A 16,254-nucleotide genomic window follows, 5' to 3' on the forward strand; every position below is an offset into this window, starting at 1 on the left:
TAAATTCATTTGTACAGAGAAAGTTTGTGGAGGAAAGGCTTTATTTAGTCTCTGAAAATATTTGATGACCCATCTGCCTTCATGCTGTTGAACTTAGAAATAAAACTGAGCTTAAGTCAAATGCCTGATTTTCATTTTTCATGCCAGAAAAAAAGTGTAGCCTTATTAAATCCAACATTTGAGCCCTTCCCGTTACCCGGAACATGTGTTAATTCAGTTTTTCTTTTCTCCCATTGGTTAAATTGGAGACTTACAGAGAAATTAAAAAGTAACTGAAAATAGAAAAATAGAGGTGGAGTAGATCTATGGAATACTAAGGAAGTTTTACCCAACCATCAGAACTTCTCTTTTTAACAAAGGCCCCTGTGTGTGACCCTGGCCCTTAGGCAAAAAATAGAGCGTTTCCAGGAATGACGTGATTCCAGAAATTACGCCGGTTGTAGTACATTCCCTAGCCTTCATCCTTTTTCCACAGAGGTACAGCTACACACACAGATCACTGTCTGTACACACCTAGCACTTCTGTCTGTTTGAGGATCTTGTATGCGTGTGTGATGTCAGAGGTCATAAAGGCCACAGGGAGGATGTGTGAGTCAGGGTGTGTCTTTTGCAGTAAGAAGGACAGTCAACTATTGAGACGGTGGGGCGTCAGGGGGCGTGGATGCTCTGTCGTTATAAAACGGATCCTAAAAAAGCAAAGGTGTTACAGGGAAGACAGCTGACTTGGACTGGACTACGTAAATTTACAGAAAACGTCAAGAGCAGGATTTTACAAAGCCTCACCGATCACTTACAAGAAGTGTTAGACGTAAACCATCAATGGCCAGGCATAATGGTAAGAAAATAACTTTTATGTTCTGTCACTTAATATATTTGTATTATTAAGCTCAAAGTCAGTTCAGTATTAATAGTGTATAATAGTGTGCTTTTTAGCATAAACACCTATTACACAGATTTGCATTATAAATATAATATATTTTGTTTACTAATTAATTACTGTAAAGGTTGTTTTTTATGGGATTGTGATGTTTATAAATTATAATATTCAAATATATTACATAAGGCAGTCTGGGTGGTCAAGAGTTTTGCCAAGAGGGCTGGAATGATACTTTTTCCATTAGTGGAGAAACTGCAGGTTTGCACTCCAAACCGCTTTTTAATTTATATTCCACTTTCTACCCTGGTTCAAATGAAAAAATTATTACACAATTTCAATAAATTATATTATTTCTCAAACAGCAAAATTATAAGATGCTAAAGGTTGAAGTGAAATATTCCTGGTGGCAATACTTCTGTTGGCTGTGTTTCATGTTGGGCAGGTGGGTTAGAAATGCTATGCATTGTTAAAATAAATATGGAGACAATATGGACTACTGACTTGTTGGCAGACTGATATTTTATTTGGTCCAGTATCGGATCTCTTTGTGAGGTCTGAGGTTTATAGCCACATCTTGGAAAGCGAAAAAGAAAGTTGCATGCTAGTAACATTAAAATTAAATGTAGCATCAAGAAGCAATAAGGAGAATCCAAACTGATCAGGGCTGCATTTCACAAAAGCACCGTAAGCCAAAAAAGTAAGCCTTTTTTATGTTTTGTGAGAAAAAAAAAAGTTTTAGTTTGCTCTGCAAGTTACACCCTTGCCACCACAAACTGAAACTTGACAAACATCATCAGCAGTTTATTATATTATCTTTCTTCCCCAAAAGGAATTTGTAATTTGACCCCATCTAATATGCAGACTAAATATGTTGAGAGTAAGAACTTTTGAAAACATCCCAAATACTATCTTGTTCTTAGTGGAAGCAAGAACATTTGACTTTTTGTGGAAGTTAACAATTTGCTTACCTTTGATTAGAGCCTACGAGAGACATAGATCTTAAAAATGTCTTATTCAGTATATTTTGTCATAACTTTTCCGTCACAGACTTTTAGACCCCATTATACATAGAAAGATAATGTATGCAAATATAATGCAAGTCAATACTGCAGTTCATAAGAAGAAATTATGTAATGAAACACTTCTTGTGTGTGGCATTTCCAGTGCATATATCAAACTTGTCAGCAAGGCTGGAAAACAAAAGTTGCTATCACTAATCAATCCCAATTTTTTTTTTTTTTTAAATGTAGCCACCCAAAAATATTGCATGCACCATTCAGTAACAGAGCATTTTAGAGGCTCACTACAAACAAGTGAATATTTAGAATATTGGATATAGTATATTTATTAATTTCTTTTGTGTCCAGCCATACTGAGTGACTTAGATCTGCAGTGTTATGAGAATAACCATGCTCACCGCACAGAGGAGATGGATGCGGAGCGTCTGCTGGTGCGCAGAGGTCAGCCCTTCTCTGTAGTCCTGCAGTGTAATGAGCACATCCCACAGATCCCAGACCACCAGCTCAACCTCATACTACACCTGGGTGAGTAATCTGATGGAGAGAGTAACAGATTAAGCAGCGAGAAAGACAGATGGCTCACAGGATTTGGACTACGCTTGAACCTGTAATAATCTTAGATTGATCTGTATATTTGCCCCCCGTTCACAGACAAGGCTTAAGCTAGTCTGAGACTAAATGCCCAAATTGAACTAAAGCCTAATCCTGGTTTAATCTAAGCCCTGTCTGTGAAACCAGGCCTTGGAGTTTAAGACAACTCACTAGGTTAGGTAAGTGTGGTGGCCTTTAAACCACAGGTCTTTATCAAGTAAAATAAACGAGGGTTAAGCAGGGGTGTAAAGTTACATTCAGGCTATTTTAAGGCAAAAAAGTTTAAATATGTGGTTTTGATAATCAAAGATGAGTTTGGAGGGATAAAATGATTGACTACAGCCAGGGGGACATTAATACATTCATGATGATTCTTCTGCTTAACAGGATGTCTTGATGTAGCAAAGAGAACTTTCAAATGTGGCACTGCATAGGTTAAAAATCTGCAAATAAAACTAGCATTAATGACGAAGTTCCCCTGGATCACATCTGGCAAGTGACAGAACAGAAGTTAATTATAATGAGGATGAGACTTGTGTTAGTCGATGTAGATTTGCTTTATCTTTTATTTTGTGGTATGTAAATATATACAGCATGAATTGATATGTTTTAGCTTACCTCAAGGGCATCCAAGATGTAGGTGTCTTTGTTTCCAAAGTATTTCCAATTTTGATATTTTTAGGTCAAACCGTTCTTGTCTTTCAGTCATAATGCAGGTATATGGGGTCCACCTCAAAGAGCATGCACAGAGAAGTCCAAATTAAACATGATATAATGACTCGTAAATGTAAATACAGATTGATGGCCTAAGACACGAAAACGAGCGGTTTGTGTGAGAAAACGAACAGTATTTACATCGTTTTTACCTCTTGTAATCACAGTCACGTCCAAGTACTCTGAGGGCGCGGGCGCTTCTGTCTGCGCAAGCTGGCGGAAAGCCCTTGAAGTGATCTCTCGCGCGTGTACGTTACTCATTGTTTACACAGAACAGAGATTCAAATAAATATGGTTGTGAAAAAAACTCAACATTGTCTGTTGATATACCGAAATCGTCTTCCATTGCGATTTCCTGTATATCTAAATATGTTTAGACCTTCACAGTGAAAGGTAAAACTTCCGAAATCTCAACTACAGATCACTTCCGGGGCATTCCGGCGCTTGCGCAGACAGAAGCGCCCGCATTACAGTATATGACTGACAGACAAGAATGGTTTGACCTAAAAAATATCAAAATTGAAAATACTATGGAAACAAAGACACCTACATCTTGGATGCCCTTGAGGTAAGCTAAACATTATAAAAAATTAATTTCAGAGTGAACTATCCCTTTAAAGTTACTGACACAGCAATAGATGAGCGATAAAAAATGAACTGATGAATCAGAAAATCAGCACCCAGCATGGTCCACATATCATTCAAATTACATATACGATGTCAATCAAACAGTATTTTAGGCATACAGTAAAGTTATATGACATGAGGAAAATTAAACTATTGTCTAGTACGTTATACCATAAAATAATTATGTATTGTAACTTAAGTCACCGGTAAAACATGATCATGAAACCAATTTGAATGAACTTGCGATTCTACAAAATGCCTTTTTAAACTTTATAAAGCAAAACTTTGGAGAATAATTTCAGTGCTCAATACTAACCATAACGTATTGAAACTTGTGACGATGAATATCTGTAACCAGAGCCGTTAACGGTACGGTAACTTACCGTTACCAGAGCCGTAACCAGAGCCGTTACGGTACACAAACATTTTCGATACTTTTTATCGAAAATCTTGGAAAGAGTGGTTTTGAAACAACTTCAATCGTTTTTAGATGATTGTACGTTAGTATCTACGAAAAATTCCAGTCTGGTTTTAAACCCCGCCACAGTACCGAAACTGCTCTGTTTTCTGTTTATTTGTGTGGATCTTGTCATTGTTAAGCACTTTGGTCAACTGTGGTTGTTTTTAAATGTGCTATATAAATAAATTTGAACTTGAACCTATGACTTGAACACACGGTCGCTCGCTCCCGCGCATCCGCATTGAATTCTCCAATCTCCAAACCAACGGTTTTCATCAGCCGCATTTTGATTTTCCGTAACGTTATACCTTTTATTTTTTAGCCAACATTTTTTTTACTTCGACTAGATAGATTGACTGAATATAATTTAAAATGATAGGTGAAAATATAAAGATGAAGCGTCAGTTTTACTCTAGAAAATCACTGTAAGAGCTGGATAAACACAGTAAGTTATAACGTTAAGAAGTGCGCATTAAAGTATTATCCATAAACTCTCTCTCTCTCCCTTTCATTATCATCAACATACACAGCGAAGTACACAAAACACTTGTTACAACTAACAGTCAACAAATAAGTTATATACACACATTTTCAGTGGGTGCTTAATAAACTGGTACCTAATTTGATGAGCTGTCATAAAGTGTGCGCTATCACATTAATTTCTGCCGTGATCAGTACGTTAGGCCTATTGGCCAGGAGACTGTAAGCTGGATCACGAACTGTTACAGATCCATACATCTTATAACAAAACACCTAAATGCCTTAGGAGACATTCTTGTCTACAGTTGCTCCGGCGTCGAAACAATGGCGGACTGTGTTGTTTAGCTCACTCAGGGGCGGGAAACTCCAGTGTCCGTCAACAGTCGTGGGCGGGGCTTGTGCAAAAATAAGTCACATTGCCCCGAATCTGAAAACGGCTTGTTCTGAAACACTGCTTATGATTTATGGGGATTAAAAAAAAAAAGCAATGTGTGGATTTTTATCATTATAGGGTGGTTGTGTACACACACTGCCGACACACATTTATGTTCAAACTGGTACCTTTGAACTGGTAAATGTGAATTTTGCATAATAGGTGTCCTTTAAGCTATATTACCGGTAGTTCAATGCATCTTTTTATATGGTGATACTTATTTGAAAGTAATTTATTGATCCAATATATGTTATTGTCAGTTTCCACAATTTTTCAAAGTTATTTTTCTTACAGTGATGCAAAGCCATATTTATCATCTAATTTCTGTGCATACGTTTGTGTGTTACAGGTAAGAATAATGAAGTGGTCTTGAAGGTTTCAGACTCAGAGCAGGATCATGGGAAATGGTGGTTCAGTCAGCGTAATGCTCAGGGTGAGGTGATGCTGACCCTCCACAGCCCTGCTGATGCTCCTGTGGGTCTGTACAGCATGACTGTGGTTTTGCTCTCAGCTGATGGGCAGATCCTGGAGCAAACCAAGCCTCAGACCTTCTACCTGCTTTTCAATCCCTGGTGCAAAGGTGAGTATTTTAAGGGATTGCTCACCTGAAAAATCAAAATTCATGACTTTGTTTCTTCCATAAAAACGTTTCATTTGATTTCTTTTATTTAAAGCGGAAGATGATATTAATGCGGTGCGCTGTGGACTTCCCTATTTCTCATATAATTAGAACAATTATTAAAATTTATATAGTTCTCATTTTAATAATCAACCTTGATGTGATCATGTGAACGGGTCTTAAAATTCACCAGTTCTTTAAAGCCTTGAGCATTCTAATCAGCTGTCAAGGTTTTACTTACAATGATTATTAAAACTTTATAGTAGGCTATAGTTAATGTCCTTGCTATTAAGTTAAAGAAATTTGCTTAGATTCTTTATAGCACAAATTGGGATTAAAAATTGTAGGCTGTATGTTATCAAATGTTTTGGCAAGCCAAGAATATTCAAATGATATTTAAAAACATATCACACCGAAAGAATGCTGTTAAACCAAATTCAAAAGAATTGTTACATATGTGATCATTATGGGCTTAAACACAAAGCTCAATTATATTTCTTCCTGTAGATGACACGGTGTACCTTCCCAGTGAGGAACTGCTGCATGAGTACATTTTAAATGAAAACGGGATCTTGTACCAGGGCTCATGGGATGATATCACCACTGTGCCATGGAACTTTGGCCAGGTAACCCATAAATGCATTCACACGTGCTCACCAAAGATATAAGATCCAAATTTATACAGTCCCTATCTGTTTAGTCAGTCTTGTGGTCATTGCCCTCTCTGAGAAAGTGCCACGGCCTGAGATGACTGACACACAGTCAGGATTTATGGGTGATGTTGCATGGTGGTGGAATTCAGATGAGGCAAAGTGTGAATTGTTACAGATCGGTGGCAGGAGAACCGCATGTCTGCTGTGTAATCACTCTCTGTAGATGTAAAACATTTTAACAACAATATCTGTCTCACAAACAAGTGACTGTCCCCTTTCAGTCAGGCAGAAATTGGAGGTCTGAGGGATCAATAAAAACTCAATTCACCACATTAGGATGGGTTTTGTTCTTAGCTTTCTCTGTAAAATGCAAGTTAGGCACTACGGACAGCATTTACCACAATAATCTCAATATGTGCTGTTATGCACATACAGGTGGATAAGCTTCTGTGGTTATTTTCTGTGGTAACCAACAGCATGTCACTGCTTAAACTGTATTTAATTCGGAATATTCCTTTAAGAAAACCTCTATACCCCTCAGTAGGCCTACTTTTTAACACTGATGCAAGTAAAACATTTTTACTTACATTTTCTTTTCAAACAGTTTGAGAAAGATGTGGTGGATATTTGCTTTGAAGTGCTGGACAATTCGCCTGCTGCCATGAAAAACTCAGAGATGGACATTGTCAACAGAGCAAGCCCTGTTTATGTTAGCAGGACTATTACTGCCATGGTAAGACATCTATTGATTCGTTAATAGGCCATTCGTTGTCTCCACCTCTTTTTTTAAATCATATTTTCTCAGGCATAAATTACTTTTTTACTGAATTTAACTACACTATAAAAAGTGGTTTACATGCATACATAATCTGCATTAATAGGTGAATTCTAATGATGACCGCGGAGTGGTATCTGGGCGCTGGGATGGAGAGTACAGTGATGGGGTGGCACCTACACGTTGGAATGGCAGTGTGCCCATCCTGAGGCGCTGGAGTGAGGGTGGAGGTCAGAAAGTACGTTATGGGCAGTGCTGGGTGTTCACAGGAGTGGCATGCACAGGTGAGAAAAAAAGAATCAGTGTCATTGTTTCCTGCACCACTTTTCTCTCCTGCTGCTGAATCTTTAGCGGCATGACAACAGTTCCGGGTTTGCAGTGATGCAATGAAAAGACCATGCACCACGAAATAGTGGGGAAAAATGTACAACGCGATCATGGCAGTCTGATTCACAAACAAATGACACGGTTCTTCTTATTCAACAAAACGTGTATAATGCGATAAGGGCAGACCAATTCATGAACAATTAACTATGAGGAGGTTCTTTATAGTGAATACAAATATACAGTACCAGTTGGATTAAAGGGGTGGTTGATTGCGATTTCACTTTTTTCATTTTAAATAGTGTGTAATGTTGCTGTTGGTGCATGAACAGTATCTGCAAACGTATCTGCAGTATCTGCAACGTAAGCAAAAATGTTACAATCGTAATTTAGCTCTCTGTGCTGCGCATTTTACGGAAGACAGCTTCCAGAATCTCCACAAATTCAATGCCGGATGCAACAACAAACTGTTACTAAAGCATGAAGCAGTTCCATCTTTAAAACCAGAGGCAGCAGTTGTTGGGCCAGAACCTTTAAGTAAGACTTAATCATTTTAAATGTATTTGCATGTTTTATATCAGACGTAATGTTTTAGTTTTTATCAAGGACGTAAACAAATGCCAGCGCTGGCTTTAGCAGCCACTTAGTTATGCTATTTCGTGTGTCTATGACAAACGCGAACAAACATTTTGGACTTGAATTTGTAATTATGTACTAATTTTGTAAATGTATTTTCCATGTATACTTTATGAGGTAATTTTTCGATTTGATCAGGAACGTAAACCAATGCCAATGCTGTTTGTTTAACCAGTTAGTTCGATGCTATTTTGTGTGTATAAGACAAACGTGTACACCTAAAGAAAACGATACACTGAGTAAACTAAGTTTTGTGAATAGATAAACAGTTGTTCATTATATCGATAAAACAATAACTTTAAAAAAACGTTTTTTTAAAGTTACTCTGTCATTTATTCAGTTATATTAAATGTTTAATCAGGAGAAACCCGTATCTCAAAAGCTAACAAGCAGTAGTAGCAAATTCAAGTAACAGCGTATCGAAATTCTTATATAATAATAGTAGAATAGAAAAGAATAGAATAGAATAATAATAATAAAAAAAATTACCATTCAGAAAAGTTTTGTAAGAGCCGTGGGGAGGTTCTGCTTGACTCTCTTCATTGCCACTTTCTGGGTCTGATTCTGGCTCAAACATTATTTACATTTGACCGGAGCACATGCAACTTTCGCCCGTAAAGGTAATGGGCGTGAAGTTTCCGGACAACGTGCACTACGCAGTTTAGCCAATTACAACACACCGGCCCAACTAACCAATCTGAGCCCATTGCCTGTTTCTGAGGGAGTGGTTTCATAGAATCAGGAAGTCAACCGGTCGTTCAAATGACAGAGGAGAAAGCGGCTTACAATAAAGGTGAAATTTATGAAAAATAAGGCTTTAAAAAAAAAAAAACACAAGAAGACATGTTATATTGCACCCCATAAACACAATCATGCAAAGAAAAAAAGCAGTTAACCACCCCTTTTGTGCATCCTTATGGACATTTTTGTCCTTTTCAGTTTTGTGTTTTTGATCACTTTGCCTGTGTTAATGCTAACTGCATGAAATTTGGCACAGGTGTGTGTTTTTATTGGAATTTTACTATTTCACCGCCATTTTCTTAAAAAAAATTTTTTTGCACTAACTACACAAAATACTCCCACTTAGCGCATTTTGGACAAAAATGTCCCCATTGAAACCAATTAAAACTCCAATTTTTAATCTGAGGGCCATTTAACTATAAAATGATGCAATCTTTGTTAAGAGGCTTTCAATCTGTTGACAAGGCTTCAAAATTTAAATTTTTACTATTTTTTATCAGATGGTGCCATTTTTCCAGGTTTGGCCTATAAAACAAATATCGCTTTATTCCTGTTTTCTGCTTCGGCATATTATAGAGCCTATTGGATAAATTGTGCAACGATAATGTGGGTGTGTTGGTATGGATGTCAGAGTGTGGTTTGTATATGTGTGTAATAAAAAAAATGTGTGTGTGTATGTGTTTGTGTGCTTGTAATATTTGAGAGAGAAAAACTCAATTGCAAATCTAAAATCCAAGTTTTCACTTGTTTAAGTTCAGTAATAATCTGCCAAGGGTCCTCTTTAAAATGAGACTAAACTTAAGTCTTTGCACCCAAACCTAACATTTTTATGACAGTTTTTTGACATGGACATTTTTGTCCACTTTGTAGCTATGTGTAATTTTTATTTTTTTTTGTTAATGTTAACTGCATGAATTTTGGCACAGGTATGTATTTTTATTGTAATTTTACTATTTCACCCCCATTTCCTTTGAAAAATCTTTTTTGCACTAGCTACACAAAATGCTCCCACTCAGCACCTTTAGGACAAAAGTGTCCCCATTGAAACCCATTAAAACTGCAATTTTTAATCTCAGGGCCATTCAACTATAAAATGATGCAATCTTTGTTAAGAGGCTTTAATTCTGTTGAAAAGGCTTCAAAATTTTAATTTTTACTATTTTTTTATCAGATGGTGCCATTTTTTGGGGTTTGGCCTATAAAACAAATATCGCTTTATTCCTGTTTTCTGCTTCGGCATATTATAGAGCCAATTGGATAAATTATGCAACGATATTTGTGTGGGTGTGTTGGTATGGATGTCAGAGAGTGGTTAGTTTGTGTGTTATAAAAAAAAATGTGTGTGTGTGCATGTGTGTGTTTGTAATATTGAGAGAGAAAAACTCAACTGCAAATCTAAAATCCAATCACTGTGTGCACCAGTGGAGTTTTGCTGGCACCCAATGGGGAAAATCTGTTACTGTGCCCAAACAAACTCTTACCGAAAGCTCATTTTTTGAGATATCATCCTCAAATTTGGAACACAATTTATTTAGATTTATGGCTTTTATGTTCTTGCCGTTTTAGAGTTCAACTTGATTTATAAAATAGATATTTTGTATAAAATAATTTTCATAAATAATTTTCATAAACTTATACCAATATACATTTTTTTGGATTTACTTATTATAATTTTTTTAATTCACCAATAATCTGCCAAGGGTCTTCTTTAAAATGATACCAAACTTATGTCTGTGCTCCCAAGCTTCACATTCTTATGACAGTTTTTAAACATGGACATTTTTGTCCTCTGTGTACCTATGTGTAACTTTTTTTAATTGATGCACAAGGGTTAATGACTGTTATGTGACGGTTCTTTTTAGTGAATCAAAACACACACGAACAGCAGTCCGATTCATGAACAAGTGACTCTCTAATGAGTCCTTTTAATGAGTCAAAAACATACAGTGCAACCACTGTAATCTGATTCTCGAATGAATGAGGTGAATAGTAAAATTCTTCTCTGACCTGAACTATCAGAGCGGTTTCTGAATCATTTGCTAAATTCAGAATAGCGTACTACTGTTATTATTTCTGTCTGTGTCAGTCTTACACGTGATCTGTAACTTCGCCTTTCCACAGTCCTCCGCTGTCTTGGCATTCCAACCAGATGCATCACTAATTACTCATCTGCTCATGACACTGATGCAAACATTTCTGTGGATTATATCTTCGATGATCAACTTGAAAGTGTGTCTGAAGGAAGGAAGGACAGCATCTGGTAAGTTATGATATCCACATAAAATGTAGGCTATAGCTCTAAACCCTTTATGTATGACCACAGTTGTGTTTCATTTTCTGTCTGTTTTTATTTCTCCTAAGCAATTACAGGAGAAAGATCTGAGAAAAAGTTGATACTTAAGGCATAAGTTAAAGCATAAGTTTCATAACTTATGAAAGAATAACTCTGAGCAAAAACATTCTCGTCTGTAGTCCCTGATCTGTAAGCTTCGTCCTTTTTTTCAGGAATTACCACTGTTGGGTTGAGTCCTGGATGAAACGCGATGACCTCCCAGAAGGTTACGAGGGATGGCAGGTGCTAGATCCAACGCCTCAAGAAAGGAGTGATGGTAATCTTTTTTATAAGCAAGCTTTACTCCTTAAAGTATAACAAAATGGAATATTAGTTTGACTACATCCTCTTCCATGTTCTTATAGGAGTTTTCTGCTGTGGGCCTTGCCCAGTCCGTGCAGTCAAGGAAGGAGAGGTGGGGTTGAAGTACGACACCCCATTTGTGTTTTCTGAGGTGAACGCAGATCTGATTGTCTGGATTGTTCATCCAGATGGGGAACGATCTCAAGTGTCCCAAAACAGTAAAACTATTGGACGGAACATTAGTACTAAGAGTGTGTATGGAGACTTCAGAGAGGACATTACTGCTAATTACAAATATCCTGAAGGTAATGTCCAACAAGTCGAATCTACTCATTTGTTTAAACTTTATTGAAACACTCTATAATGAACTAAACTCAACTCATTTTTGATCTGTGACATCTCTTCTGATATTAAATTCTGCATGAAACGGAAGTTGCAATAGTAATTTCTTCCCTGTTATGGCGTAACAAGAAAAAATGAAGGGCGAGACTTGATTTTGTCCATCGGGAATTGATTGGATCGTTGGATCATTGTGGTTGGCTATTGCTGTTAAGTCATGTGAGTGACAGGTTGTCTCGCCCTCGCAACCGTAAAGATGTCATCGGAGATGTCATTGCATGTTAGAGGGGAAGTTATTTTGATTAAAGATTATGAGGGCACATTAATTAAAAAAACAATGATGTGCATGGATAAATCATAATAAATACTGTAATATTCATAAAAAATAAAAAAAAAGAATTGTCCATTTTGATTTAATGGTAACTTTAAGTTCATTGTATAAAATTCTATTGTACTGGAAACATTTCTTTCTTTTTTTAATTTATATTATAAATATCATTCAAATTCTCATATCAGTCTCGATGATGCTGGCATAAAAAAGAAAGACATTTCACCTGCGAATTATTCACAATAAGACATATTGTTAAGAAAATCATTTTATTTATATTTGTCCATGCCAACGGATTCTGACATTTTTGACACTTGATATTAATGCTTTGTCCCACCACAGGCTCAATGAAGGAGCGACAGGTTTATAAAAAGGCAGGAAGACAAGTGGGCCAAAAGAATGAAGTGCCAGGACAGCTTGAGCTTTTCATCAAGCACGCTCCAGCTATACATGGGACAGACTTTGATGTGTTCATAGAGGTGTATAATCCTGGCAGGGAGGACACAGATGCACAACTCACAGTCACGTCAAACGCAATAACCTACAATAGTATCCACCGCGGAGAGTGCCAGAGAAAGACATCCTCTCTTACATTACCAGCTTACAAAGGTAAGACTAGCAAAATTATGTTGCACATATGACATCTGCAAACAAATTTTGTCCTTGACAAAAATTTCTTAAATATCTTTGCATCCTTTTTTAGCTCATAAAGAAGTATTGCGACTTCAGTATGACCATTATGGGGGGTGTGTGTCTGAACATCACATGATAAGGGTCACAGCCCTCCTTCAACCCACTGATCAAGACAACATCATCCTGCAAGAAATCAACATCCCCTTGAAAATGCCAGTACTTCATATCAAGGTAATTAAAGGGATAGTTTACCCAAAAATGAGAAATTCTCTCATCATTTACTCCCACTCATGTCATCCCCAATGTATAAGACTTTCTTTTTTCATCTTTAGATAAACACAAACAAAGATTTTTAAGAAAATAATCCATATCTGTGAGTCAATATAATGCCAGTAAATGGGTGCCGCTCAATTTACATTTGAAAAACCACACAATGCGATCATGATGGTAATCCATACGACCACAGTGGCTAAATCCATGTCTTCTGAAACTATAAAGCATAGCTTCCGGCCAACAATCTAAGACATGTTCACCAATTCAGCTTGACATAAAGTTGCATTGTGAAGTTTGCGTGAGAATGAACCAGGAAGCACAGAGGAGAAAACGTCTCACAACGTCCCTCTCATGATAATATGGCAGTAGAGCAGAGCAATGATTTATAGATAAAAAATGTTTTATTTTAAAATACTAAATACAATTTTTTTAGTATTTTTTTTACTCACACACATAATTTTGTTTCAGAAGACATTGATTCATCCGCTGGGGTCGTAGGGTCACTGTGTTTGGTTTTTCAAGCATCAACTGAGCAGCACCCGTTCAATGACATTATATGGACTCCGAGATGGATTATTTTCCTAAATTTTTTTATTTTTTGCTTATCTGAAGAAAGAACGTTATTTACATCAGGGATGGCATGAGGGTGAGTAAATGATGAGAGAGTCTTTATTGACCACTTTTACTAATAACCAACATTTGTTCTACATTTCAGATTATTGGAAATGCGATTGTATCACGCAAATTGACAGCACACATCGCCTTCACCAATCCTTTGCCTGTTAGTCTTCAAGGAGGCGTGTTTACCGTGGAGGGAGCAGGACTAACAGAGGCCAGAGAAATAAAAACACAGTATGTACTAGTTTTAGAAATTACACAAGTAAAACACCGTATACATTTCCTAAAGTTCATTAGACATGATCCAAGACATCCAAGTTATGGTTGACTGTTAATATCTCTCTTTCTCTAGTGGTAAGATTGAAGCTGGTCAGGGTGTGACGGTTAAATTCTCCTTCAAACCCACCCGTGCTGGCCTGAGGAAACTGCTTGTCGACTTTGACTCAGACAGACTGAGAGATGTCAAGGGAGAAGCCTCTATCATTGTTCGAACAAAAATGCGCAATATGAATGCTGTCACAGAAATCTAGACAAATATGTACAATTTAGAGAACCATAAATCATTTAGTGTTTTTGTAAATAATACCATTTAATGCACTATACTTGGCTTGCTTACAGCTTTTTTTACTTGTTATATTTTGTTTGCTATTTCTTTTTAAGAACGTTTATGTATATTTATAAATGTTATATATATATATGCAACACTTCCTTTATAATTACTTTATGATCATAAATGATATATTTGCATGCTTTCATACAGAATATAAAAGCCACAAAAGTTATTTTTCTGCATGTAAAATTCCCAGAAACAATTGTTTACTTTGTATTTTCTGGATAATGTTGTTGTTTTGTTTGAAATAAATGTAATAATAAAAAAATATATACATGCATGTAAATATGACTGTCAGATATACTATTTTATGTTTGTCCAAGTGTTTATCAATGTTATTTTAGGTTTGGCTATAATCAGAGGTGGACAAAGTACACAACTTCCTTACTTGAGTGAAAGTACAGATACTACTGGTAAAATATTACTCCGTTACAAGTAAAATTTGTAAAGACCGATTTTACCTACCCTCATATCTCTAGGCTTGTTCGACTTGAACCGGCGCTGCACAGACCGATCGGTTGATGACATCAAAGTACCGCGAGAGCGATTAGAGAGCAGACGGCTCCTTATGCTTTTGAATCGCTCTCGCGGTACTTTGATGTCATCAACCGATCGGTCTGCGCAGCGCCGGTTCAAGTCGAACAAGCCTAATATCAAATTTATTTCTAGAACACAGTTCCAGTAGTAAGATTGAATGTGAAATTGAATAAGTGCACTCAATAACGTCCACAATGGTTTCGGACACACAAATTGACTTTCCTTCAAATAGTGCCCTATTTAAAGTATTTTGGCTTTTAGTATGAATATGTTTTTTTTTGCTTTTTAGTATGAATATCACAATGAACCCGACATTATTTTGTTACCAAAATCCAATGTCTGACGTTGGATGTTGACGTCATTCTCGACTTCCGTTACTACTTTTAAGGACCTTGAGAGAAATGTAGTGGAGTAAAAAGTACGATTTGTCTTTCAAATATAGTGAAGTTAAAGTAAAAAGTTTCCAGAAAAAATAATACTCAAGGCTACAGTAGGCTACTCAGTAAATGTAGCCTACTGTACACCTCTGAACATTACCAGAGAGCAGGTGACATTTATTACAGGTACATTTCTGAGTAAATAATATCACCATTGCCGTCATGTGAATGATCAACTCTCTCATATGGCTTAAAACTCAAATCTATTTACTAATCCTGCTGGTCTCCTGAAAGAAGAATGTGGGGTTTAAAGTTTGTGCATAAACAAGATCTTGATTTAAACGTTTACCTTGCAAAAATTGTACAAAATATTTCATCATTTTATCACACCATAGTTTGAATATACTATCGCTGCATCCATTTGAATGCTTGTATGATACTACCACTTACTACTACCAAAGAGTATAGTAGAACAAGAGGCGAAACTCTGATGCTTTTTTGGAAACAGCCACTAGGTGGCGCTTCGGTAGCGCATCCGCCATTTTGGGGTGAAAATTCCAACTGGAGTTGCTGGACAACAGCACAGATAACAGTTAATCCAATCATTAAATACACACTTGAGGTAGTTTTTTCTTGCTTTATTGAGTATTTCTATTTAATGCAACTTTACACATTTATTACCTACCAACTCCACTAGGCCTGAAATATATTTTGTACTTTTTACCCATACAAAAATTTAATGTAATATATGTTATATTTTAAATAGCATGACATATATCTATACATATATTTTACTTATCTGAGAACACAATATAGCCAATGCCTGCAACATATATGAACATTTATGTGTCCAAACATGTGAAGAAAATATTTGAGTGAATCTACTGTGTATGATAACATATATCTGCATATATTACAGAGTAGGCTATAGTATTTCTCGCATATATGGACAACA

The 16,254-nt window shown here is 36.5% G+C and overlaps 1 protein-coding gene across 3 annotated transcripts; it reads left to right on the forward strand.

Moving 5' to 3' along the window:
• Nucleotides 1-417: 417 nt before the first annotated feature.
• LOC143696700 (protein-glutamine gamma-glutamyltransferase 2-like) lies at nucleotides 418-14,671 on the forward strand. 3 transcript variants are annotated; one of them, XM_077193322.1, is made up of 13 exons: nucleotides 418-835; nucleotides 2,245-2,421; nucleotides 5,551-5,781; nucleotides 6,328-6,446; nucleotides 7,078-7,206; nucleotides 7,355-7,532; nucleotides 11,071-11,209; nucleotides 11,455-11,558; nucleotides 11,647-11,889; nucleotides 12,594-12,860; nucleotides 12,955-13,115; nucleotides 13,873-14,009; nucleotides 14,128-14,671. In XM_077193322.1, exons 1-13 carry the CDS (start codon nucleotides 820-822, stop codon nucleotides 14,303-14,305), a joined length of 2,079 nt encoding a protein of 692 aa, XP_077049437.1. In that variant the 5' UTR covers nucleotides 418-819; the 3' UTR covers nucleotides 14,306-14,671. The 3 variants fall into 3 exon arrangements, with proteins under 3 accessions (XP_077049437.1, XP_077049438.1, XP_077049439.1); XM_077193323.1 differs by lacking the exons at nucleotides 418-835; nucleotides 2,245-2,421 and adding an exon at nucleotides 4,634-4,733; XM_077193324.1 differs by lacking the exons at nucleotides 418-835; nucleotides 2,245-2,421 and adding an exon at nucleotides 4,740-4,765.
• Nucleotides 14,672-16,254: the final 1,583 nt, after the last annotated feature.

The sequence above is a fragment of the Siphateles boraxobius genome, unplaced genomic scaffold (genome assembly GCF_051911475.1).
Source record: "Siphateles boraxobius isolate OS27281-9 unplaced genomic scaffold, OSU_SipBor_1 31, whole genome shotgun sequence".
In the NCBI taxonomy this organism is placed as follows: Eukaryota; Metazoa; Chordata; class Actinopteri; order Cypriniformes; family Leuciscidae; genus Siphateles; species Siphateles boraxobius.